The 23760-nt window shown below is 52.5% G+C and overlaps 4 protein-coding genes and 2 pseudogenes across 4 annotated transcripts; 2 read left to right on the top strand and 4 right to left on the bottom strand.

Moving 5' to 3' along the window:
• Positions 1-200: 200 nt before the first annotated feature.
• Positions 201-899, bottom strand: SAPIO_CDS0434 (uncharacterized protein; the record flags this gene model as incomplete). The annotated part of the gene is made up of 3 exons (XM_016783211.1): positions 201-453; positions 630-769; positions 849-899. The coding sequence occupies 3 exons, from the start codon at positions 897-899 to the stop codon at positions 201-203; spliced, it is 444 nt and encodes a 147-aa protein (XP_016646411.1).
• Positions 900-10119: 9220 nt separating this feature from the next.
• SAPIO_CDS0433 (uncharacterized protein) lies at positions 10120-11997 on the bottom strand (the record flags this gene model as incomplete). The annotated part of the gene is made up of 5 exons (XM_016783210.1): positions 10120-10658; positions 10821-11176; positions 11254-11470; positions 11542-11689; positions 11770-11997. 5 exons carry the CDS (start codon positions 11995-11997, stop codon positions 10120-10122), a joined length of 1488 nt encoding a protein of 495 aa, XP_016646410.1.
• A 3002-nt stretch (positions 11998-14999) lies between these two features.
• Positions 15000-16166, bottom strand: SAPIO_CDS0432 (uncharacterized protein; the record flags this gene model as incomplete). The annotated part of the gene is made up of 2 exons (XM_016783209.1): positions 15000-15478; positions 15608-16166. 2 exons carry the CDS (start codon positions 16164-16166, stop codon positions 15000-15002), a joined length of 1038 nt encoding a protein of 345 aa, XP_016646409.1.
• Positions 16167-18038: 1872 nt separating this feature from the next.
• SAPIO_CDS0431 lies at positions 18039-19580 on the top strand (annotated as a pseudogene; the record flags this gene model as incomplete).
• A 199-nt stretch (positions 19581-19779) lies between these two features.
• Positions 19780-20523, top strand: SAPIO_CDS0430 (annotated as a pseudogene; the record flags this gene model as incomplete).
• Positions 20524-20815: 292 nt separating this feature from the next.
• On the bottom strand, positions 20816-22457 carry SAPIO_CDS0429 (Ammonium transporter mep2; the record flags this gene model as incomplete). The annotated part of the gene is made up of 4 exons (XM_016783208.1): positions 20816-21134; positions 21200-21877; positions 21975-22294; positions 22374-22457. The coding sequence occupies 4 exons, from the start codon at positions 22455-22457 to the stop codon at positions 20816-20818; spliced, it is 1401 nt and encodes a 466-aa protein (XP_016646408.1).
• Positions 22458-23760: the final 1303 nt, after the last annotated feature.

Below are 23760 nucleotides of genomic sequence, written 5' to 3'. Positions count from 1 at the left end.
TTGGGCTTTGGGTTTCAGCACACAGAAACTTCTCTCGCCGTCCGTGTTTGGTACTAGGTTTTATTCCGAGGGTGTTTTATTCGATGATGACCGCGAGATGATTCGGCGAAGGACACAGATCCAGCCCAGCTCATTCTCCCCGCCGGATTCGATTCTCTCATCCCATCCTGCAGCCACGGTGGCCCATGACCAAGGCTTGTCTATAAAGAATTTGAGGCCTTTATCCTGGCCAGAACACGATCGGCGTTGGAGTAGATAGTGGGTACTTCCCCTCGCCTTAAGATGCTGTCGTTTAGGTTCCTCTGACGGCCTCTAAGGATACTAGACAGCCGCGCATCGGCCGCGGCGCTTTCGGCGGGTGTCCAGCCCACGGCGCTAAGTCCCTTCCCTCCTCCCGGATTGACGGCGACCATGAGATGAAATATGTTGGGCTCGTCCATAATCGACAGAGGACTGTCAGAGATCAGGGATGCTGCATAGTTAAGCGTCCGCAAGGGTTTATAGTGATCGACCAGGTTAAGGGAATTTTGCGAAAGATGTCGTCTGGCTGAGATACCTTTAAAGGCATTAGAAAAGCAAAAATTAATTAATAATGTATTTTCCAAGTGAGAACGGACTAAGGCCTATACCTCCTCTCCAGCCACCGGTTGATCTCGGCGACCCTGGGCAGTGCGCTCAGGCTCGTCTTGGCGCCATAGGCGAAATCCTCGACGTCGCTGTATATGATTTCCGTGGCCGCGTCGAACAGCCCGCGAGCGATGCACAATTGCTGGTTGAGGGTGAAACATGGTCAGCCGGTCAGCTTGGCATGCTCGAGCATGGAGACATTGGCGTCCTTACGGACTTACGGCCAGACTATTCGAGCCTTTCCTTACGAGTTCCCGGGATGGGATGGCCATCGCAAATCGCAGAGACCAGAGCACGAAGCACAGAGCAGGTGTATTGCTTTGGCCGATCTCGTTCGTATCGGCCACTGCTATATACGCGATACCATTTATGCCCCGATCCTTGGCTAGAATGCCTGGCCCGACACGTTAGTAGATGCCAACATACCAAGAAGCGAGAGATTAGACTTACCTTGCAGGATCGCAGGACTCTACTCGTTCGCCTCACAACACCGCGGGCACTGGAGGGGATGGATCCGTTCCGTCGTCGCCACGAGAGAAGTGCTTTCATCTCCCAGTGGCAAGAGGTCGCATATCGCGCAAAAGTAAGTTTGCGTGCTCTACATCTATCCACGTCCGGTTCACACGGAGTTCAAAATTTGGATTAGCCACCGAACAGAGCATATATATCAACAGGGGAAAGAAGTTGGTCTCACCAGGTATTTTAAATCATGAGAGAACGACCCAAACCCCTTCGTTCTCATCAGGGCCGCCCGAAGTTTAAACAGGTCGCTTTCTAATACCACGGGTTGTCCTGCCTCAGGTCGCCCGCGTAATAGCAGTATACATGCTCCTCACCCAGCTTGAGGTGCCAATCTCCAGCCTCTTAAGGGCGAGTAAAACCGCTCGCTGGACGGCCGGAAGAATTTTCCCTCGTGGAGCTTCTTCCGCGCAAGGACTATCGCGTATATATCGATGGGCTTTGGTCTTGTATAGTATATAAGAAACCAAGAGGCCATGGTCACCTTGCGTTGGCATCTCGGCAGTCTTGCAAGTCAGTATGGAGTGCATTCCGACCCCTCGAATCCTACTGCTTTCCCCATCCTTCAACATGAATCGAAGGACACTCATCGCTATAGGCTTTTCATCTTCGCGCTTAGGCAGCACCTCATCTGCCGCCTCCTCCGAACAGGAGACCCAAGGCCCCACCAGAAGGCGAGCCTGTATTGTCATGTCTTTCGCCGGCTCCCCGGCCTGACTGGCGAAGGCAATATCTGTTCAGGCAGCTCGAGGAAATTAAAGGCGAATCCCCACGCAGGGCCGGTTATTCGGGGTTGCAGATGCGAAAAACTGAACCCCGCTATTTGCTGGGTAACCGATCTTTTGGCCCGGCTGGCATTACCGTTATATGGATCTAGACGATAAAGTGTTTCATGATCTGGATTTGGGAGCAGGTTCGTAGGAGATACCACGTACAATACGCGTGGCACCCAGGGACAGACGTCTGCGGTAAAAGGCGAGCGGCTGGACAGCAGTTGGGGGTGTAGGACCCGACCGATATCGTCGCTAGGGGAAGGAGGCGCACCAGCTGGGAAGGCAAACGACAAGGCGAGAACCAAGGCAGTAGCATCTTAAAATGTCGGCTCGGGAACGTGCGGCGGCTGAATCCAGCTGCTCGTCTTCGCCCCATGATACGAGCCAGATATCGCGGGCGATGGTAGCCGGGCAGTAGGATTCGTTGAGCTCTCGGCGGTCATGCAGAAGATCCCAATCTATACGGCCTCCAGGTTGAGTCTGCAGTTCTTATTCCTTGCAGAAGCTGACAACGAAAGGCAGTTGAGCGAGATACACTATCCAGATTCGAGATATAACACGACGATTTATATAGAACCCGAATCTGCGGTTGGAAGATCTGAAGGAAACGAAGGTCTGGTGGTGGAGAGTTCACATGACAGAGTAGGTGAATCAACGAGGAGGAATTCGCTCCACTAGAGAGTTGATCCTAGGGCATAGGATATCGGTGATCACTTACCTCGGGCTCGTCGGTTCGGGACATGTAGGAATCCATTTCATCTCCCCATTCGCTACTATTGATCGTAGCATCACGCCGTCCCATGGTATTATTTGTTGAGTTTCTGTCGGAGTAAAATATTCTAAACGTCAACAAATGCCAAAAAAATTCACCCCTTCGGTATAGACCTGCGCGATTTGCACATTCTCGTATAAGGCGTCCTCTGTGCACTTTTCACATGGCAGGGACGGAGGCGCTTGCTATGCCGGTTGGATTCGGTGGAACGAGTTGAGCCTGACACTTTGGCGCGCGTGCTGTGTAAATTACAGCAGCTGTCTGGCCAGGAGATCAGCGAGGGATAAACCTTTAAATATATGGAAGAGAGGCCCCCCGCCCTTCAAAGTGGCCAAAGGAGATTGCCTGAGTCTGGAATGGGACTCTCAGAATCGTGCTCCGGCAGTTGCCTTATTTTCTCTAAAGGGGACTGGCTGGGTAAAGAATTTGAGAAGAAGGGCTTTAATGACCTCGGCTTCGTTTGGAATCGGTTTCTTTGGTAGGAGAGGCTCTAACCGGCGCTTTCTTGGCTTTGGGAAAGGGGACTAAAGTAGAGCTTGTGTCGGAGGATTGTTCGACCTCGCGACGCAAAATGTAGACACTGATACAGGGCGAAGTTGGGCAAGAAAAGTGGGAACGAGATTGTAACCTTTCCAGGCCGCCGCAAGCGATACCCACCACATGTACACCAGGGATTAATCATGGTGGCATGAATATCGACGACGTCGTAGGTTTCCGATAGCTTCTGTCGAAGGTATATAGCATAATCTTCACCAGATCAAGACGGCGCCATTCTCACTAGCCAAGTCGTACCTTTATCTTCTGCATGACGATCAAGCAGAATTGATCTTTTGGACAATCTCTTCGTTTGACATCGAAAAAACGTCCACGATGTGATTTTTCGCGTATACGAGGGCCTCGGGATGGGCCAAAGAGGCAACCGCCTGCTTGAAGTAGAAGCTGAGCCGTGAAGAATATATGTCTCGATGTAATAGCGGAGAAGTAGGAATGGAACGACGGCACGTACTTTGTCAGTTATGGAGGAGAGATGTGCCTACTGTATCTGGTGAAAACAGACCAGAGTCCATCGCTACCATCGAATCGGCCATGTAACTATTGGGGAGTTGGCAACGAAGCCCCGGAAGCAATGGTGGTCGAATGATAGCATCACGCCAGGGTTCCATGAGCCGGGATATGGTGGAACTCTTCCGCCTGGGGAGAGGTGATTCTTTTGTAGACGAAGGTCGTCCAGGATTGGAAGATGAAACGCAGAGGGAGCAGGTAAAGAAGAAAGAAAGAAAGCAAAAGAAGAGAAAGACCAAGGTCAAAGCGAATTCAGACCTTGGCCGTTCTCAACCCCGGCTTACTGCACTCGCTCAGAGAATTAAATCGCCAAGTACCACCCAGCTCGATTCAGAAAAGCCCAGAAAGACAGGAGATGCCTTTCAGAGCGGAACAGCCAATTTCACCACCGAAATCCTCGGGGTTGGCATCGGAATGCACGGCGTTAGTGAGTTCCGGCGCTGCGACCTTGACATTCCGAGGTGTTATAGAATTTCAGGCGCCCTGTGGTGTTGAAGATGCCATGTGTGAATCCAACAACGCGAGTGCCGCTTGAGCGTATGTTGCGATGTTGATCTTCGAGAGTCCGGCTCCGTCAAATGGAGTTATCGTCTTCCCGGCGCCAGGATTTGTAACCGGCCTGAAGTCTCCCCTGGGACCCAAGGCCAACCGCGGCCGATGCCACGAGCTAACCACATTTTCCGCCCGAGATCCTCGATGATAATAGTATAGTACACGGGGGGACCGGAGACCCTGGGAAAACTAGGGTGCCACCTGACAACCTCAGAGGAGTCTTCAGGATCCTTCTTCGCTGGATTAAATATTATGTGAATCGGATGACGCGCGTGGAGAAGCCAACGTAGAAGAAGGCGTGAACCTTCGCGTAGCGGCTTTGAATAAGCGGAGGCTGCGACCCATCAAAAAGGAGATGAGGGTTGTTCGAGTTCTCGAAGACGCGCTTCATCATACTGATAATGGTGGGGAGGGGCATGTCCCCATGTTGGGCTTCGATGTCACGACCATTATGGTGCAGCCCAAATTGTCACGGTCCGACGGGGGTCGTCGTATACATTCCAGAGGCCCACGATTTCGCCTTCATGACCGAGGCCTGAAACCGACGACACTCCATCTTTCGCCGAGTACCTGTGAGGTGGCTGCGGGGCTGGAAGGGGAAACGGACACGAGGGAGCCGACAGAGTAATTGCTAACCTTATATCTCCTCTCCAGCAACTTCACATGGCACCTGGTCGTCCTGGTTTCGTATCCCGGGCGCCGCGAGACCACAAACAGCAGATTATCTTGGCTGCGTGCTTGAAGCGCCGCAGCTGACTTTGGCGGCTTTTGGTCGTGAAAGTTGAGATGAGGGTCTAAGCAGCTTTTGCGTGTCTTGAGCAGGCTAGGTAGTGGTGGGTTTGGCTACGCTGAAGACCGTGTCGTGCAGCAGTCTTCTGGGATATGTTCCATTGGTCTGCATAGGCGACGGACAGCAGCTCGACCACGCCGTCGCTCATACACGTTCTCGCGGTGTCTTTCCTGCAGGAAGGACCACAAGATTGACCATAGCATCGAGTCTGAGACCTCTATAATTCGGCTCTGCAGGGACTGGTGCGGCTTGCTCAGGGACTCTTCCCACGCGAGCAACAGCATTATCAGCCGTGATGGCCGAACTACCCCAATGTCGGTGTTGGACCAATGGATGAACAGAATACTCCCCGTTGCAAAGTGTAATACCTTTATATATCTCCCCGAGTGTCGTGTGCCACGCTCCGTTCGCCATCCAGCAGAAGACAACGAGCTGCTCACGACAAACGCAACAAGCGGGGTCCTTCCTCTAAGGATAAGGGCTATTCTCTCCCCAAAGTCGTGTTCCTGGGATGCTCATATAAGAACTCACCCAATACCAGAACTCCAATGGGAATTCAGTCTTATATAGCAAGACGGGCCGGCTGGGGCGACAGCCTCGGGGATAGACGGTATTGCCTAACATTCATCGAGGCTACGAAAACCCACGCCTGCCAGGGCCCGGTTCTCGTGCGTTAATGCTGCTTTGAGCAATTCTAACCAAGGATGGCAGGAGGGACGGAGGCCAACGGCACTGCACCATGCACTCGCGTCCCTCCTCACCAACGCGTGAGGATTTGGGTGCAGAATCTTCAAGAGATGGCGACCGATGTGGAGTGACGCGCGGGGCAGACAATCCGCGCAACGCAGACGTCACTAGAAACCGAAACCCCCACGAGGAAATACTCCGATTGCCTTGAGCTATACGGTGAGACATTCTTCCTGGAGCTGTTTAGTGTTGACCAAAAAGAGCTAGAGGACATGAGCAGACCATGCTCGGAGACGGTGGCCGGAAAGTCGTGAGGCTTGCCCTGAGATCGGTCGTCATCCGGTTGAGCTTGACTCCTTATCCGAACTTGAAATATGGATAGGAACCGTGGGATCGGCAGCAGAGAGACCACAACGAATGATCCTCCTTTGTTACGCAATCCATTCTGCTACTGAGCCACGAATTCTTTAAAAGAAGTCGGGGACCGGGGAGGGGACTTATGGCGCGGGAAGAGCAGGAGGAGGGAGCTTCTTTGAGAGAGGTTGCTTGGTATAGTTTAGATGAGAACACAAGTTCGAATGGATCGGGAATATAGGACTGGTGAGGGGAGCGAAATATACGGTTCAGCGTGAGAACTAGGTGGCCAGTTTCTTTCTGGTCGACGGCAGGAGGGGGCAGCCCAGTAGTTGCCATGCTAAAGAGAGCAAACGCAACGATGTTTGGTCCGCAATAACATCCAGGTCATATTTCTCGAACCGGTGATCTCGACGAAAATGATCGATCCGCCAGCGCCTCATGAAGGCAGTGAAACGGTGACGGAGCTAAGAAAAACAGGCACTAGTGGTTTAGTGGTAAAATTGGTCGTTGCCATCGCTCTTTGACGCAGGTTTCGACTAGCCCCCGGTTCGATTCCGGGCTAGTGCAGGCATTCCTTTTTTGTCTCCTGTGTGTGTTCTTTTTCCACTATTCCCCCCCACGCGTTGTGGTGGTTATAAAGCTTCTCTCGAGAATACAGGGGCGCAGAGAGGAGGGAACCAAGACAATCTATCGGGCACACGCATGGCCTCGGCGCATGAGGGGCACACCCTGATCCTATCGCCCATCTCCACCCCCGCGAATTTTAGCCGACGACCCGGGAGGTATACGGGAGTTCTCGTTGTGCGCCTCTTGGACAGCATCTACAGCTTCCCTGCGCGTGAATGCGCAAAAATTCCACACTCTAGTTAGTGCTTTTGCTCCGCGTACCGTCTAAGCAATGTCGGGTCTTACCGCCGGGAGAACTCGTCCATCTGGACGCAGCGTAGACGTGGACGCCTCGGGGCTCTGGGATGGATATGGCCATGACGGGAGAGCTGGTAGATGCACCGGTGGACTCTTTCCGACTGGTAATGGCGGCAAGTTTACATCGAGTCCTCGCACGGCAGGTTGCCAGCTTGAGCCGTCCAGGTCGGCCACCCCAGGGCATTCACATCTCAACTCAATGTCAGGAGGCCGTGGCACAAGGCCAACATAACACCTTGAAGCGAAAGAAAAGAGTTGCGCCCTGATGCATTGTGTCCAGGCGGGCTGTTCCCATTTGGGCGCGAAGAGAACATCCGAGAGTACAATGCACCCGCTAGCTATCTGACTCGAAGCCGGGTCCAAAAGACCCCAATCCGGAGTGCGTCAGGTGTAAGAGTTACTCCGAGCGCGGGTTGCATGTCTCCCGGTCCGTGGCTTCCATAGCTATCATTCGTGCTGTTCAACCATCTAGGATACTCCGTTAGTTATCACGAGTTTTGCGAATGTTATAACAATTTCCTCACCTGGGACTTGATGACAATGATGGCTGTTTGTCTGGCAGTGATGTTTCGGAAAGCGGCCCAGGAAATAGAAAGTCTCTCGGTGTAGAAAGTCGAGAAACCTGGACTCCCTGTAGAGTCCTCTTGTACTGCGACCTGGGCTTCCTCCACGGCAGACAAAACAATGATAAGCGAGCCAGGAGTGGGAATTTTTTTATTGGGAAAAAGAGAAAAATGGAACCTAGAAAGACCCAGAGTCTCGGGACCAGAGGCAATAGATGAAACCGTAGACGCTGGCGCAGAACAGGAGAGCCTGCGTATAGATACTGCCGCAAATGCCACAGCGCGCACTCTATGACAAAGTCAGTAGGGAAGCCATTGTAAGGGAAAAGGTAATTCGAACCAGATGCCCTGCGGTGAACATGACCGAATCAATATAATCGACTAGTGCCGGTGCCAGCAAGGGAGTGCAACGCTTCCTCGTGTGTGGGTAGTTTATCGAGGGCACTTACGGCGTGGTAAGCTTTCCATCCGCTTGACAGGGGCACGGAGAGGGCCGGAAGCCCCCGGAATCCGGAACTGCGTTCCAGGAAAAAGCGATGCGTGGAAGCTGTGCAACTGAGGCAAGCTGTTTCACCAAGCCCAGAGATCAACCAGCGGAGGGAACAAAGTGACCTCTGGTAATGGGTATATAGCTGCGCCTCTACGTCGGCACGAAGAGCGGGTAATCAGCATCTATAAAACGTTAGCAGAAGCACGCCAGGAGGCGGGAGACACATACCTCGGATGTGCATACTGTTGAGTTTCCAAGGAAGCTTCATCGCCGTACGGCAGAAACGGGCGGTTTATATACCAGCAAGAGGTTTTCTGCTACTCCTCCTCCAGCAACAGTACGGTGTTCCTCGTCGAACACGTCCACACCACGGCCCGAATCCTCCCTGGCCTCGACATTCGTAGGCTGGGCATTCCGGCTGGGAACCAAGTACCTGCACTCATTGTCCTCTATACGACCGCAGTCTTGGAGTTCGCCTTCCGACATTGGCGGGACGGTACGCGAGTAATAGGCCATCTTGAAAAGCATCAAAAGAAATTATCCTGCGCCAAATCGATCGTAGCTGAGTTGAGACGACGAGCGCGCTCGTCGCACCCAATCGGGTTCCAGCGATAGTAAAAAGCCGCTATCAGCTCCCTTGTGCTTTTCCATCGGCTCTAGAGGAGCCGTTCCATGAGGAGACCATAGGGTACCTGGAGTATGAAGAAAAGTGGGGAGAGTTCTTGATGGGAAAGCCCTGGAGATGGGACGAGGTCTGAAGAGAGATCCCGAATATCCCCTTCTTCTAGAAACAATGTGTTGGTCGGGTTTGGGTGTGAAGGAGGGAGGGTTTGGATCTGGGATCTGAGGGAGGGAGACGTTCTTTATATAGACGGCCGGATGGGCTGGCTGATCTCGCGGCTCAGTACTAATGAATCAGGAAGCCAAATCAGATGTGATTTGCCTGGGAATACTATCAAGTTTGCTGGGAAGTCTCCAACAAGAAATGGTTTGCCTCCTTCCAGATTGAACTAGCCGGAATGCCATGTGCTGAGTTGGATAGATCTGCCTTCCCCCGGAACTCACCATGTTGGGTAGGCATGCGTCGCCTCGTCCAAGACCTTTTGATGTTCTCATATTACACGAGAGAGAGAGAGAAAGGGTCCTACTTCCCTGAGCAAAGCCCCCTTTTTCGCCCAAGGGAAAGAGGGCCGGAGACAGTGTTCGTGGCTACCTCATCAAGTTTCTCTTCCGGGCATGTGGTGGACTTCTATTGTATTCCTCAAATGGCTTTGCCTTCTGTGGTGTGAGCTCTTTGGCAAGTAGCTTCCTTAATGAGCGGGCCGGGGAGACTTGCGTCGCCCTTCCTCTGCGTTGGAGTCATCGCCTGCCTCTCCGCCGTGGCGGTCTTTCTCTCGTCTTCGCGACATTTCGAGAACGTCTTTGGACTCATCAGTGGCCCTCGGTGGTCCTGTCATATCGCTGAACTGGGGCATCGTTTGTCGGTAGAAGTCGGAGAAACCGTTTGAGGTTCTCGAACAGTCGTCTTGACCCTTCCATTGCCAGTTGATGATGGCCTCTATCTTTGCCGGGCCTGACTATCTTCCCCAATCCATGAAACCACAGAGGTGCACTCTCAGTTCTCCTCATGCCTTCTCGCTTGGGGCGGTTCATATCCTCCATGTCAGATGCAGGAGGGCAAGGTCACAGCCTCCCTGAACGGCACCTCTCCTTCTTGAAGGTGCAGGGGATACATCTCGTACACAAAGTGGGTTTAATTAAGCTCCACGGGGGACAGGAAAAGAAGAGGGCTAAAAAGAGAAGTGAAAGCTGAATGAAACGAAATAAACGCTCTAGACGCCTAACAATGAATTAAAACACAAGATGTAACTCCAATCTCAGATCTTGCTTTTTGTACCTTTGTATATATATCTCCAGTGCCCCCAAGAGCGCCAGTCGCAATTTATAAGTGCCCATGTTATCCATGCTCTATGCCAGTGCCCAGCCACTCACTCACACACTTCTTAAACCTTCGTCTCGCCAACAACGGCCTCATTCTTCCTCGCATCAGCCGTCTCCCCAACATGATGAAACCTCGCCTCAAAGGTAGCCAAAGGCTTCTTCTTAATCGCCTCCCTCAACCTCTCCTCGCTCCTCAACTTCCAGCTCTTATAAGGCGCCGAGCTAACCGGGAACAACACGCGATTCTTCCCGCTCTCGACGTGCTCCATGAGGTTGTCGAGCTCGAGGGCCTGCGCCGCAATGACGTCCAGCTCGGTGGCGATCTGGTCGCAGAACAGCTCGAGCGGCAAGTCGTTGACGTCCTGGCCGAAGGGGTTCTCGATCTCGCGGCCGATGAAGAGGATGCCGAGAATAATGTAGGAGGCAGCGATGGTGGCGGGGATGGTGACCCACTTGAGGACGGGGTAGAGCTGGAAGGGGAGGAGCATCACGTAGACCCAGGTGATTTGGGAGATGGCGATGGTGTAGGCGATGGGGAGGGGGGTGTTAAGGACGCGTTCGGTGCCGGTGAGGACGTCGTTGAGGGCGAGGAGATTGTTGTCTAGTCAGGAGCGTTAGTGGATTCCTCTTCCCCGTTCTTCTGCATCCTCTTTTTTCTTTCTTTTTTTTTTTTTTTCTCCCTTGCCCCCTGCTTTCCTTTCTGTTTTTTCGGATTTGTTTGCCAAACAAGGGTTTTCATTCTGTAGTCAGAAATTGGACTTACAAGCAAGAGTCTGCTGCATCGGAACAGGCAGTTTGCCCTCGGCAATAAACTTATCGATAACTCGACCAATATAGTTGAGAATCTCGAGAGGAAGATTACCCAGGGGAAGATCGGCCTTCTTGAGCATCTTGCGGGGATTGCTCGCTGCGAACGAAATGCCGAGGTACTCGCCAACCTCCTTGAACGCGTTCTTGCGCGGCAACTCAGCCTTAGACGGGTCCTTTTCGGTGGCGGTTCCGGAGAAGGTTTCGAGGTGGGCGACGAGGTGGGCGAGATCGTCGTAAGCGGTGTAGGGTTCGAATCGTAGCTTGTGCTTAAGGGAGATTGCAAAGGCGACGATGAGGTTGGTACAGGTCCTTGATTGCCATGTTAGGAAAAAAAAACCTATCGAGTTGCTGGGTGAAAAGTGAAGGGTAGCGGTTTGCTTGCTTACATGGCTTGGAGAAGATGCGCCTTCCTCTTCTCCGTATCCGGATCGTGCTCTTGAGCATGAACCCAGAAGATACGACCGAGATTTTGCGAGGCAAGGGTAAGCTGGGCCCAGTATCGGCGTCCCTCAGCGTACCGCTCGTATGCCGTGGAGCTTCGGAACGAGAGACCCATACCGACGACGAAACCGGTGATGGTAAGCAGGACGGAATTGATACCGACTGAGAGAGGCCCGGATGTTAGCAACTCGCAGCGGGCAATGCCATTTTGCGGAAGAGATGGGTGTGCTTACGATCCGCGGCAAACTTAGAAATGCAGGTAATGGTTGTAGCCCAAGCACCAATCCACAAAAGGGGGATAATCATCTTGGGCAAAATGCTGCCGTGCATTCGGAGGAAGAGGGGCCATTTCGAATGCTTCGAGATATCGCGAGGTCCAACCTTTCAGAGGTGTTAGTTTGTACACTCTCTTTGACAGCGATTTGTAGCATCGAAATTCGCCGAGGTATGGATATACTTACAAAGTAATCATCAATGTCGAGCGTGTTGGATCGCGAGAGGAAGGGATTCGGCGTCATCGGCATCGTAGGCGAAAGAATGTCTCCCTCGACCGCCTTGGCGTGTTCGGCGCTGTGCTTGGGTGTCACGTCGTCGAGCTTCAGAGTGGTGGGAGGCTTGGGCGCTGGGGTTGGCGCCTTGGGACCGCCACCGCCGCCCTGAGGCACGGTATGGCCAGCGTCTTCGCCCATTGTGAATGTACAAACAGAAACGGGGGCAGAGAGGGTGGTTTCAGGAGCTTTGGACAAGAGGAAACAAAATGTAAGGAGTTATATCGTCAAGGCTACTAAGTAGAGCACGTGTTGGAATGTTTGGAACCAGCCAGGTAAGCGAGGAGAAAGTAAGAGTTCGCGAGAGAAGCTGCGGGCCCGTTAAATTATTTTTGCTGAAGAGCAGGAGGAGACTACTTAGAGTGCTCGTCGAAGGAGTTGGGTCCCACAGAGGGAGTGACGTGGATCGTGAAGAGAGGGTTGGGTCGAGGTGTGGGGGAAGTTTGAAGAAAAAGACCCAAAGACGAGACGAAGAGGAAAACAAGCTTTCACGAACGAGCTGGGCACAGGAAAATCATATATTGGCATCTCAATGACAGGGCATAGTGGCCCCTTACCCGGCCCTTACCCGCCATCTGTTGCAAGTCGAGAGCCAGGGGGAGACAAAGGCTTGGGATGGAGTTGCAGCAGGAGTGGAATCCTTCAGAGACGAGTCGCAGTCGTGGAGTAGCCCACAGCACTCGGTACACGACACTACACATGGTGTACCGGGACGGGATGATCACAACCTCCGGGGTACTCGTGCGTTTCCTCCCTCAAGCCTATTATTAGCCGCCCTAGTATACGGGGGCTGAGGCCAGGACAGGTTGGATGTGTACATTTCATCAGCGACAAGAAACAAAGGAAACAGAGTGGTACTGGTAAGAATGGAAGTCTCCCGCATGTACCACGAATTGCCTGCACTGATGGATGTGGAGGTTTCCCCTTTCGTCCTTTGTCCCCGAATTGACTTTTCTCGTGGCAGCTTACCCTGGTTCATTGACAAAAGGAGGTAGATCGAGTTACGAGGACCTTGCCCCTTGTCCCTTGCCCGGCCATCAGTAACACTTCGTGCCTCTGGTGGCGCGACACTTTCGTCAAAGGAGTCTATAAGCAATAACTAGTTGTGAGGCTCTGGCTCCTCATGATCCTGCAACCCAAAAGGGGAAGGGATGGGGAGAGAGGTTCTGCAGACTCAGAAAACAAAAAAAAAAAAAAAAAAAAAAAAAAAAAAAGAAAGAAAAACACCGGCGGCAAATAGGGCTGCCACAAGCGGGTCACTTTGCAAGGGTCCTGTTCCCGTCAGGACACATGGATTCGTCAACGGGAAATGCAAGGGGGTTCATAAATGGTGGGTCTTGGGCGTTGTGAAGGTGGCTTAGACCAGACCAATGCGGCCCACGCTTCACGGTTGATCACGAACGAGATGTTGAAACAAGGGGGTAGTTGAAACAAATTTTCTTCCCGTTTTGTTCTCTCCCGGATTTGAGCGCCTGCATTGCTCACTCGCTCGCCAGGTCGTTCAACCGACGGCGGATAATAGCCCGGAGTGTTCTAGTGCAAAGGCTAGTTTAGGAGGGCGAAGAAAATAATACGAAGACAAGGGGGATTTGGGTATTAATGAACTGGCTAATTGGCTGTAACCCGGAGGCGAGGCCGGGTGGAGGGGCGGGAGTGGGAGATTTGCCGTTGTGAGATTGGATGGAGATCGAGAGCAATCTAAAGAGGAAGAAGTACGAAGTAATTCGCTGTGTATAATGTCAGGCTCTAAGTGTGCATTCTGCATTCCCAGAACTGGCTGGGCATTATTGAAGTTACCACTTGGTGTGATCCCCCATTCAGATGCTGGAGTTTGTGCGATTCAGAGCATCACAAACGACCATGCGAACCTGAGGACTTCTTCACGGTGCGATGCAAGTAAGGCCTGCTGCGCCTGCCAGTACTTGCAGAACGACAGAACACGCACTCCGTCGGCCAACCGGTCGCCTGAAATCTAGGCCCGCCTGGGTTGGTTGAAGATGTCCAGCCAGGCCGTTTAGGAGGCCAGAACATGCTAACAGTGAGGCGTGCATAATCTGACTTGTCAGGATGCCGACCTAATTCAGACAAATGCCTGGACGTAGTGTAGACACTCCTGGAGGATGCATTGCTAGAATTCCTCTCCGCATCTCACATCATATCATAAAGCAGTAAGAAATTAGCTGCTGTTCGCAATTGCATCGACCGTTGTGAGCAGCCCCATCCATCACTGGGAAGGCAGAGCGACCTCTTCGTATTGCGGCGCAGGATTCACCAATAGCGATCCGGACAAGGGATGCATATCAACGTGGAGCCACTCGATCAGTCCAATTCCGGGGGAAATGGGAATATGGGAATATTTGCTGACGCGAGACGCCTCCTCGAATGTGATGACAATCTCAACGGGCGGGGACATCAATGTCGGTTGTTGTGTACACTGGTCCTGTTCCGAGGCAGGCTCCTAGGCCCCTGCATTTTACCTTGCGTCCGTTCGAGGGAAGGAAATCGCAGTGGATAGACTACGAAGTAGGAGCAGGGAAGAAGGCAGAGAAGAGCTGATGATGCGATTTTCAAAATTCCTCATGACAAAAGCCAAAGCCCCAATTCCTCCTTCTTGTCTTCAATTGTCGTTCCATCCACCACGCTAATCGCATAAGCTTTTTTTTGGCATCTTCTTCAGACCAGAGCCAAGACGTGCTGGGCGCTGCCAACCGAACACGCGCTGGTTTGGGCCACTGCCGAAACCACCACCACGGCCCAGCCCGTGGCAAAGTAGATGGTTGGGACACGTTGGTATATGAAGTCACGGAGAAGTATGCATTCCCCTTATTGCGAAGATTGTAATAGTATTAATTTAAACAGCAATCTCGAGAAAATAATCCGAGAAAATCAAACATTAGTTCAAATCAGTGTAGGGTGTATTAGAAAAGTACGGCAACCTACAGCCTGCTCATCCGAGAGCATCGGCTCTTTAACCACCTTTCCTTTTATAAGTGGCAAAGTCAATTGACTGAATTGTTCAGTCAACTTGAAATTACCTTTTGGTCTACACAGCACAGGTGGTGGCACCTGCGGAGACCAAACGCGAAGGTAGATTAGTCAGCATTTGCCCTCATGCACGGCAAGGTTCCTTCCTTCCTTCCCCATCAACGTCGACTTCCGTCCATCTCATGTACGCCTGAACTTTGCAGCTCCTGAGTCCCCGTCGGGCCATGCGATGGGTAAGTGCTAACTGGCGCGTGAGTAGAATACGGTGGGGCGGGAGACGGCTGTGGTTGAAAATACGGAGCTTGAGCTGCCGAGTTTGCAAATGTCTTCTCGGGCCCAGCAGCGGCGGTGGCGGCGGCTACCGGCGCAGGGCCTGGGTGCCCCGAAGCTGCAAGTCGCTTACGACGCCTGAAATAGAGGAGAGCGGCAACGACGCAGAGTACCACTACAGCGGCAACAACGATTCCCACTATAGCCCCGGTGGAGAGACCTTTCTTAGATGACGATGAGGACCCCTTCCTCGACCTTGAGCTGGAGCCTGAAGAGGAGTCTTCCGACTCTTCCGCATCAGCGTCGGAATCTGCATCCTGCGTGGGACTACTGGTGCTGCTGCTGCTTCGTCTTGTAGAAGTAGCACCTGTAGTTGCTGTAAGGATTGGTTTCGCGTCAGTGATGGCTCAATATTATTCCCGAGTTCCAAATATTTTGAGCGGCGTCATGGAAATCTACGGATTGGAACAGCTTGAAAAGAAGCCAGTCAACTCACCCGAAGTGCCGGAACCATTCGTCCCGAACTGTTTCCCTGCCGGGAAGTCAACCGTCGCCGAGTAAACGTTCATCCGGCCCGCGCCGCCGCAGATTACGTCCTTCGCCCCCCAACAGGTCCTGGTGCATGCGTCGTCGGTGGCTGAATTCGCAAAGGGTTCTATGGAATTGCCGCAATAGCAGTGGTAGCCGTTCTCGACGCCGAACATGTTGCATTTCTGGAGGGAGCAAATGTTTCGGCACAGCTCGGGGGTCATTCCGTTGTCAAACCCGTAGGTCGAGGCGAGGATATGATTGCTTCCATCCTCCCAGCAGCCCAAGTGCGTGTAACTATCGATATCTTTGATCTCAGCCCGTTTTAGGAGTTGGAGTCTGCGTGGTTCTTCAAAGGTTGTCGTCGAAGCCTTGTCGGCAGCTTGGATCGGGCTTGGTGCGTCGGTAGGGAGCGAAACGGCAGGTTGGGCCCTTGCCACGAGATGAGCTGTTGATACTGACACATGGGCGAGAAGACAGACGAGCCCTCCCCAGAGTCTCGTTCGGTTACTTCGAGAGCAGTGCATTGTGGAAGTCAAGCCCCCGGCCTATTTAAGTCTGACAAGTAGATCTCTGTGGAGTGGACAGGTGGAAGACTAGATGGATGATGAGGAAAAGAGCAGAGACGGAGGAGTCCTCACGAGTTGGGCAAAGACCTTGACTTTCTATCTATTATCGCCTCTTCCCATCTGGCTTCTCCCGGATACCTGAGCCACATTGTAAGATGAAATCGTCTCTAGTTGTCTAAAGCCAGTACCGAATCGCTTGCTTTGATCAAGCTTGGCAATGTCATTGAGAGGATAATAGTGGCTGAAGCAGTTAAAGTTGCCATGCTGGGATCCTTTAGTGGCTCTCTCAAGCCAATCAAGGCTTGCAAGGATGAAGAAGCCATTCCGGGTAGATAGAAGCCCCTGTTTGAGGTAACATTGAAGTGCAGCCTCCGATTTTACCTGTGTATTGACCAGCAGCTAATTTTCAGCTCGGGCTCCGAGCCCAAATCGGTTGAAACTTGATGTGGGAAGACAACAGCAGGAGTCGCGGGAATATTCCGCTTTGGGAGGGGGACAGGATTCAGATATTCTATCAAGAGACGCAACATAAATCTCAGAAACAGAACCTTTTTTTTTTTTTTATTATTATTATTGTATCGAAGCAATACAGACAAGAGATTCATGCGTTCTCAAATATCAAGCTGTTAGCCGTGGGCCATGCCTACCTGCCACTAGCACATTGAAAACATGTCTCACCCTCTCGGGAAACCCAAAGGAAACCCACCAGGGTCTAGAATTTTCTGCAAACAACGCGATAAGAGTTAAAATGTGACCGTTAGAGTATGAAATCAGATGGCATGCTGTTGCTTAATCCATACACCATACTCGATAGTTTTGCCAGAAGTGCAGAATTCCGTCTCAAACTTTGACTCTCCGCCCAAAATGGCATGCAGAGCGGCAGCAAGATAAGGAGGGAAGCTCGTTATTTAGAGAATATCTACGAAGTACACTACCTGTGTATGTAGACCCCTGATTTCCACTTTTCCTATCAAGGTTTGTTAAGAAGTGCACGATCCCCCACTTATCCCCAGTAAGGACGTCTGGTTACCACCACCGAGGCATCGACCGGCGTTGGGGAGAACTAACATAACCTCTGGTTTGGCAGCAGAGTTGAGATTATTGGACCTAGACGGCCAGTACCGAGGTATTAACAGGAATAGTAGTCCGCGGCAGCGCGCTGGCTTTTCTAATCGCGCCGGGCGTTGTTCACGTCGTTATTGGTCAGGCTCTCTCTGAGTCCATTAAACTCCAGATCACGGAATTCTCGACAATAGAAAAATCTCCTATTTTCGAGATGTCCGGGCCATTGAGTTGATCATCGAATTTTCCCATCGCCATTCCCGTGAAATACCGAACCAGGGTTTCTATTGGACTCCAGAAACGTTTGATGGATGGCGACTAGCCTGCCAAACTCTACGCTAATAGCACAAGTCAGATCGCTCGGACATTGGTGCTGATGAAACGGTGCCTGAGCTTTGTCTTGGCATGATGGGGAAAGGCCACTCACCAGGCTTCCCTTCATCTTTCTCTCATCTCAATTGCGATCTAGGCTGGCCATGCTTTATTTCTTCCCCATCTGACAGCCGATGCAGCATCCCGACAAGTCATAACTAAGGTTATCTCAGTACCTCCCAGCACATTAGAACTCACCGTCACAACTGTCAGAGCATAGCCAAGCGATGGCCTGAGCGTTACGCTGTAACACCACCTTTTCTGATTCCAGCTCAGATTATCCCCGACCCCCCCGTTCTCACCGCCCTGTACGAAGTAGTACAACCTCAAACGCGTACGAAGTAGCATTCGACTCGACGGCGGCGTGTTCGGCCCTGTTCTTTTTTCGCCGACAAGATGAGTGGAGTACCCGGCCCGTCCACATCCACGATCCCGCAGTCCCTCCTCGGGCCGTGGAAGGACGCTCTCGAATCGCACGGCGCGAAACACCTCGGCGACTTTCCGAATTACCACGTCCGCGATCCCGAATGCCTCGTCACATCCGCCAACCCACGCTCCATCCGCGCCGGGTCCGGCCTGGGCATCTTCACCGACGCGCTCCTGCCGGCCATATCGACGGCGCGCCATGAGGTCATCCTCGTCACCTGCTTCTGGGCGGAGTCAGCGACTCTTGTTGCATTGAAACAGACCCTCGAGGCTTTGGCTGAGCAGAGGAGGATATCTCAAAGTTACCGGGATTCCCCGGACGGCGACGATAATGATAACGACCCTCTTCCCATTCTGAGGATACGGATATGCTTCTCGTCGCGTTCGCTCTTGCAGAAACTCTTCCATACGCCGAGTCGCAAGGGTCACACGTATCCTCCGCGGACGTGGCCTTCGCTGGGCTTACCGAGCGAAAAGATTCTCAGGGAGGCTGGCATCGAGATGACGGTGAAGAGCCTCTTCTTCTTGCCCTTTAGTGTCATGCACCCCAAGTTTCTCATCGTGGATAGATCGCGCGCGTTTATGCCGAGTTGCAATGTCAGTTGGGAGACATGGTTTGAGACATGCGTTGAGTTCGAGGGACCAGCAGTGTCTGCCTTGCTCGAATTTTACAATCACGTCTGGGAATATGGGAATGAGCAGGCTATTGTAGATGCCGCAAAGCGCCCACTATCGCCTTTCACTCTAGCCGCTGGCCGGCTCAACGGCGACCAGCTACAGCTTCCCAAAGCTCCGAGTAGTAGTCTACAGTTTCGCGGGAACCCATCCAGGACCCTCTTCCGCTTCCCCCCAAAGACGACTTATCCTACCATACTCCTCCCATCCTCACACCACATGAACCCTCGCTTTCGTCCTTTCCCCTTCCTAAAATACGCTCCGCCTCCGACAACTCCCCTCAACGCCGCGGTTCTCACCCTCTTCGACACAGCCCGCTCTCATATCGAGATTACAACCCCCAATCTTACCTGCGCCCCCGTCGTCTCCCACCTCCTCTCCGCTCTCTCCCGCGGCGTCGACGTCACCATCCGCACGAGCAAGAACATGATGCTCATCGAGCAGCTGCTCACCGCGGGAACCACGACCTCACTCTGCCTCAAATCCTTCATCAAACGGTACCGGAAGCTCCAGGCCGCCCATGCAGCCGCCACCGCCTCCGAAGCCGATCTTGAGGCCGGCGGCCACCCGCCCCCTCCCGGCGCATTGAAGATCTTTTACTACAGGCCCGATGCGGATGCTGTCGCAGCCCGCGACGAGAATGAGCCTGTTGTCTCGCATGTCAAGATGGTGCGCGTCGACGGCGAGTTTGTCGTGCTTGGCTCGGGGAACATGGATCGCGCAAGTTGGTACACGAGCCAAGAGTTGGGCATTCTCTTCTATGCTCCGGGTATGGACTCCAGCGTTTGGGACGAGCCGTTGAAGACACGGCTTGAGGTGGTCTTCCCGGTTGGCTGAGATACAGTATACTGAAGTATACACACTGTTATGGATCGGGATCATTCTGCCGTCCGCCTCTTTTCTTATGGGCAGTCGACGTTTCATCCCACGACATGACGGCCGCAGAAGTTCATTTCTCTTATTACCCCGCCCTTGGCCATACTCGCTGGATTATCCATATCCTCCCTCATTCTATTTGACTCCAAAATCGACGCCAATGACCCAAGAAACATCAGCCGAAACCTTCCAAGTTCTCGTCTTTAGCAAGACGGCAGACTACCGACACGAGTCGATCCCCGCCGGCCATGCCGCCTTTGCGCGCCTAGCAGCGCAGTCTAATGGCACCTTCTCCGTCGTCTCAACCGAGGACGCTGAAACCTATTTCACGCCCGACTCCCTCTCCCGCTTCGCCACCATCGTCTTTCTCCAAAACTCCGGCGATATCCTCACATCAACCCAGATGGATGCCTTGAAAGGATACATCGCGTATGGTGGGGGGTTCGTAGGCGTTCACTGCGCCTCAGCCGCCATGTATTCTGATCCGTGGTATGAGAAGCTTGTTGGTGCGTGGTTCGATTTTCATCCGGATCCGCAGAATGGACTGTTGAAGGTCGAGAATAGCGGCCATTATCTTGCTGCTCCATGGATCCCCGCATCCGGCGAGGATGGCAATGCGCTTCCTTGGTTCGATGAGTGGTATAATTACAAATCTAATCCGCTTGATCCTAAGGCTGCTTTTAATGCCGATTCGCCACCGCTTACAGTGTTATTGAGCGTGGATGATCAGTCGTATGAGGGGAGCACGATGGGTTCGGGACATCCCATTGCGTGGTGTAGGGAGTTGGGACCGGCGCGGACGTTTTATACTGCGATTGGGCATTTTGATGAGGCGTATGTGCAGGAGAGGTTTGTGGAGCAGTTGAGGAGAGCGGTTCTGTGGACTGCTAAGAGGGAGGGATAGGCTTCCTGAGGAATTGCTATTACAGACATAGCCATAATACTTGATACACTTAGATACTAAGATAATAATATGATAATATTCCGAATTAAAAAGGACTGGCGTAGAGACCTAGAATAAACAAGAAAAAGTGGTATCGACGAGATCATCAACAAAAAGCTCCAACCCCCTTCCCTTCTCCCCAGAAAACACAATCTAGATTCTTAGCTCTAGCATGCCGCCCCTCACATCATCATATTTTACCAAAACCACCCAGAGTTTCACAATATACATCCGCTTTCAGAGCACATCTCCCTCAAACAATCTTCTCAGTAGAAGCATGCGAAGTCGTGTTCCCACTAAGCGCATCCCCAGGATGCCTCCTAAGCTCAACATAATCATAAGCGAACTCTCCAAGCTGGCAGTCGTCGAGACCCAGCTCCTCCTCGTCGACCTTGACGCGGAGGGAAAGGCCGGGGACAAGGTTCATGAGGAAGAGGATGATGCAGGTGACGACGAAGGACCAGGCGAAACCGGCGGTGGTGCCGGCGAGTTGGTAGCCGAGCTGGATGAAGTGGCGGTTGATCCAGCCACCCTCGATGGGGTCGCTACCGTCGAGGTTGGCGATGTAGGGGCTGCTCATTTTGTTAGAGACTTTTGATTTCAGATATAAGAAATGAAGAGGGAGAGGGGAACTCACGCAGCAAAGATACCGGTTAGGAGGTTGCCGACGATACCGCCAATGCCATGGACGGCAAACACATCCAGCGCCTCATCAACCCCAATAAGGAACTTGAGCTTCGTAGCAAAGTTACAGAAGATACCACCGCAGAGCCCAATGACAAACGCACCCCAAGGCGTAACGAAACCAGCCGCAGGTGTAATAGCAACAAGCCCCGAAATAGCACCAGAGCAAAAACCAATGGTGCTCCACTTGCCCTCAAGTCTGAAATCAAGCAGCGTCCAAGCAATGCCGCCAATGCAAGCAGCAAGGTTGGTCACATAGCAAGCCATAACGGCGCGAATGTTCGACGCGAGCGCAGAACCGCCGTTGAAGCCGAACCAGCCAACCCACAGGAACACGGTGCCGAGGACGACGTGGGTGACGTTATGGGGGCGGTAAGGCAGGCCGCGGACTTTATCGTAGCCGTTGCGGCGGCCGAGCATGAGGGCGTAGGCGAGGGCGGCGACACCGGAGGAGATGTGCACTGGGGTTCCTCCGGCGAAGTCGAGGGAGCCGAGCTGGAAGAGCCAGCCGTTGCCATTCCAGGACCAGTAGGCGATGGGGTCGTAGACTACGGTGCCCCAGATGAAGATGAAGACCATGGCGGGGAGGACGCGGCCGCGGTCAGCGATGGCGCCCATGGCAAGGGCGGGACTGTTGAGAAAAATCATTAGCCAAATGTTTTGGTTCAATTGATACTTTTTCGGTGGCGTTTGAATGGTGAGGTTATTTGGGAAAAGGTTATACGCACGTAATGGAGGCGAACATGCCCTGGTACAAGCAAAAGAGGATATCGGGAAGCGCATCAGTGCCGACCGACGGATGCGCCACGACGTTCTTGAGACCAAAGTTGGACAGATCGCCGAGGAATTTGGAACCGGTGTGGGAGAAGGTGAGGGAGTAGCCCCAGAAGAACCATTGGAATCCGATGACGGCTATGCTCATCATGCACATGAAGATGAGGGAGAGGGCGGACTTGCGGCGGGCGAGACCGGCGTAGAAGAAGCCGACGCCGGGGATCATGAGGAGGACGAGGGCCGAGCAGACTGTGATCCAGGCGAGGTTTCCGGACTATTCAAGGGGGAGCTTGTGTTAGTGAATTTTCGCCGGCGTTGGTTGCAAGCTACCGAAGCTTTTGTTCTTTACGTACGTCATAGAAGAGGTTCATGTCATAGACACCGGCCGAGCGGCCGGAGTCGAAGACGCCCTCCGTCCCGTTAAACTCGAGCGACATGGTGGCGGAATTCGCCCCGACGAGGGCAGTATCTTTAGGGAATGTTTTAAGTTGTCCTCAGGGAAACCTGGTCACAAGATCGGCGACTAAGAAATAAAAAAAGATTAAATGAAGATGAACAAGATGAATTGAAGGAGAGAGAAAGAAGTGAGGGCGAAAGGAGAAGTGATCGGAGGGTGGAGAAGGAAAAACACAACCTTAAAAGAAGGTGTCACCAAACTTCGGGGACCCCTTGACTATATACCCGCGCAGGAGGATGGATGAAGGGATGTGAGAAGCGGAAACCTCCACGCGAACCATACCCTCCCTCTTCTGGAAAGGGATAATATCAGGATTCCGCACTACGAATGTGGAGTGGAGCTGGACCCTTGGCCTCGGGTCAAGGAAGGGGAGTTCATAACGATGTAGTTATGATACTACTTCATAGCTATCAATAACGTAGACGCCCTGGACAGCTGAAATGGGAACAGGTAAAGGTACAAGAGCTGGATGTAGCACTCCGTTCCGCTCCTGCATGTGCAATATTGAACTGAAGAACAAAGCTCGGTTGGCAGATTATCTACATCCACTCTCATACGTCTTCCCCCGTAATCATTACATTTTATGTCTCTAATCGGAGACGCCCCATGCCAAGAGAGTGGCTTTCTAGGCGAAGACACTGGTGGTGAGTGGGAAGAGATTCTGTTTGGTCCTGCCTACACGGGTTGGAGTTTGCTGCTTATCGATGGGGAGCTTCGGCTTCGATGGAGATATGGAAACTAGAATAAAAAGAGGCAAAGATGCTGTAATGAGAATATCCAGATACTGGTAGTGTCCAAAAACTAACCATACTCACCACTCATCTTGGGGGGTTTGGGTGGATCCTACGCATTCTTGGCTGTGAATGATAAGGGCTCCCTTTTTTTTTTTTTGGTTCTACTCATTCGACTTTTTTCGTTTGGTGTGTGAGGACCCAACGGTGAGAGGTTAGGTTATCCGGGAACTGGACAGAGTCATTGGGTCTAGCCGCCATACTACATAAAATTGATGTAGTAGCTGGCTGAGTTCTTGCAGGGCTTTGAATGCATTCCAAGACTTGGCGCCGTGATAAGGCTGGGGTTAGGCGACCAAAACGGCTTCATAAGACCTCATGGGAAACGCGGAGATTGGACCGGGCCTGGGTGGAGACGTAGATGTAAATGCAGATGCGGCCGGAGGTGGAGAGGTATGGGACTTGGACTGGGGCCGATAAGAAACGGAATCTCTTGAAAATTGAAACCGTAGAACCAATGATAATCAACTGCAACATGACGGGATGGGACCT

Source organism: Scedosporium apiospermum (genome assembly GCF_000732125.1).
Source record: "Scedosporium apiospermum strain IHEM 14462 chromosome Unknown SEQ_SAPIO_0022, whole genome shotgun sequence".
Taxonomy (NCBI): Eukaryota; Fungi; Ascomycota; class Sordariomycetes; order Microascales; family Microascaceae; genus Scedosporium; species Scedosporium apiospermum.
The sequence above is the reverse complement of the archived record's forward strand: the minus strand, read 5'-3'. Positions and strand labels throughout refer to the sequence as shown.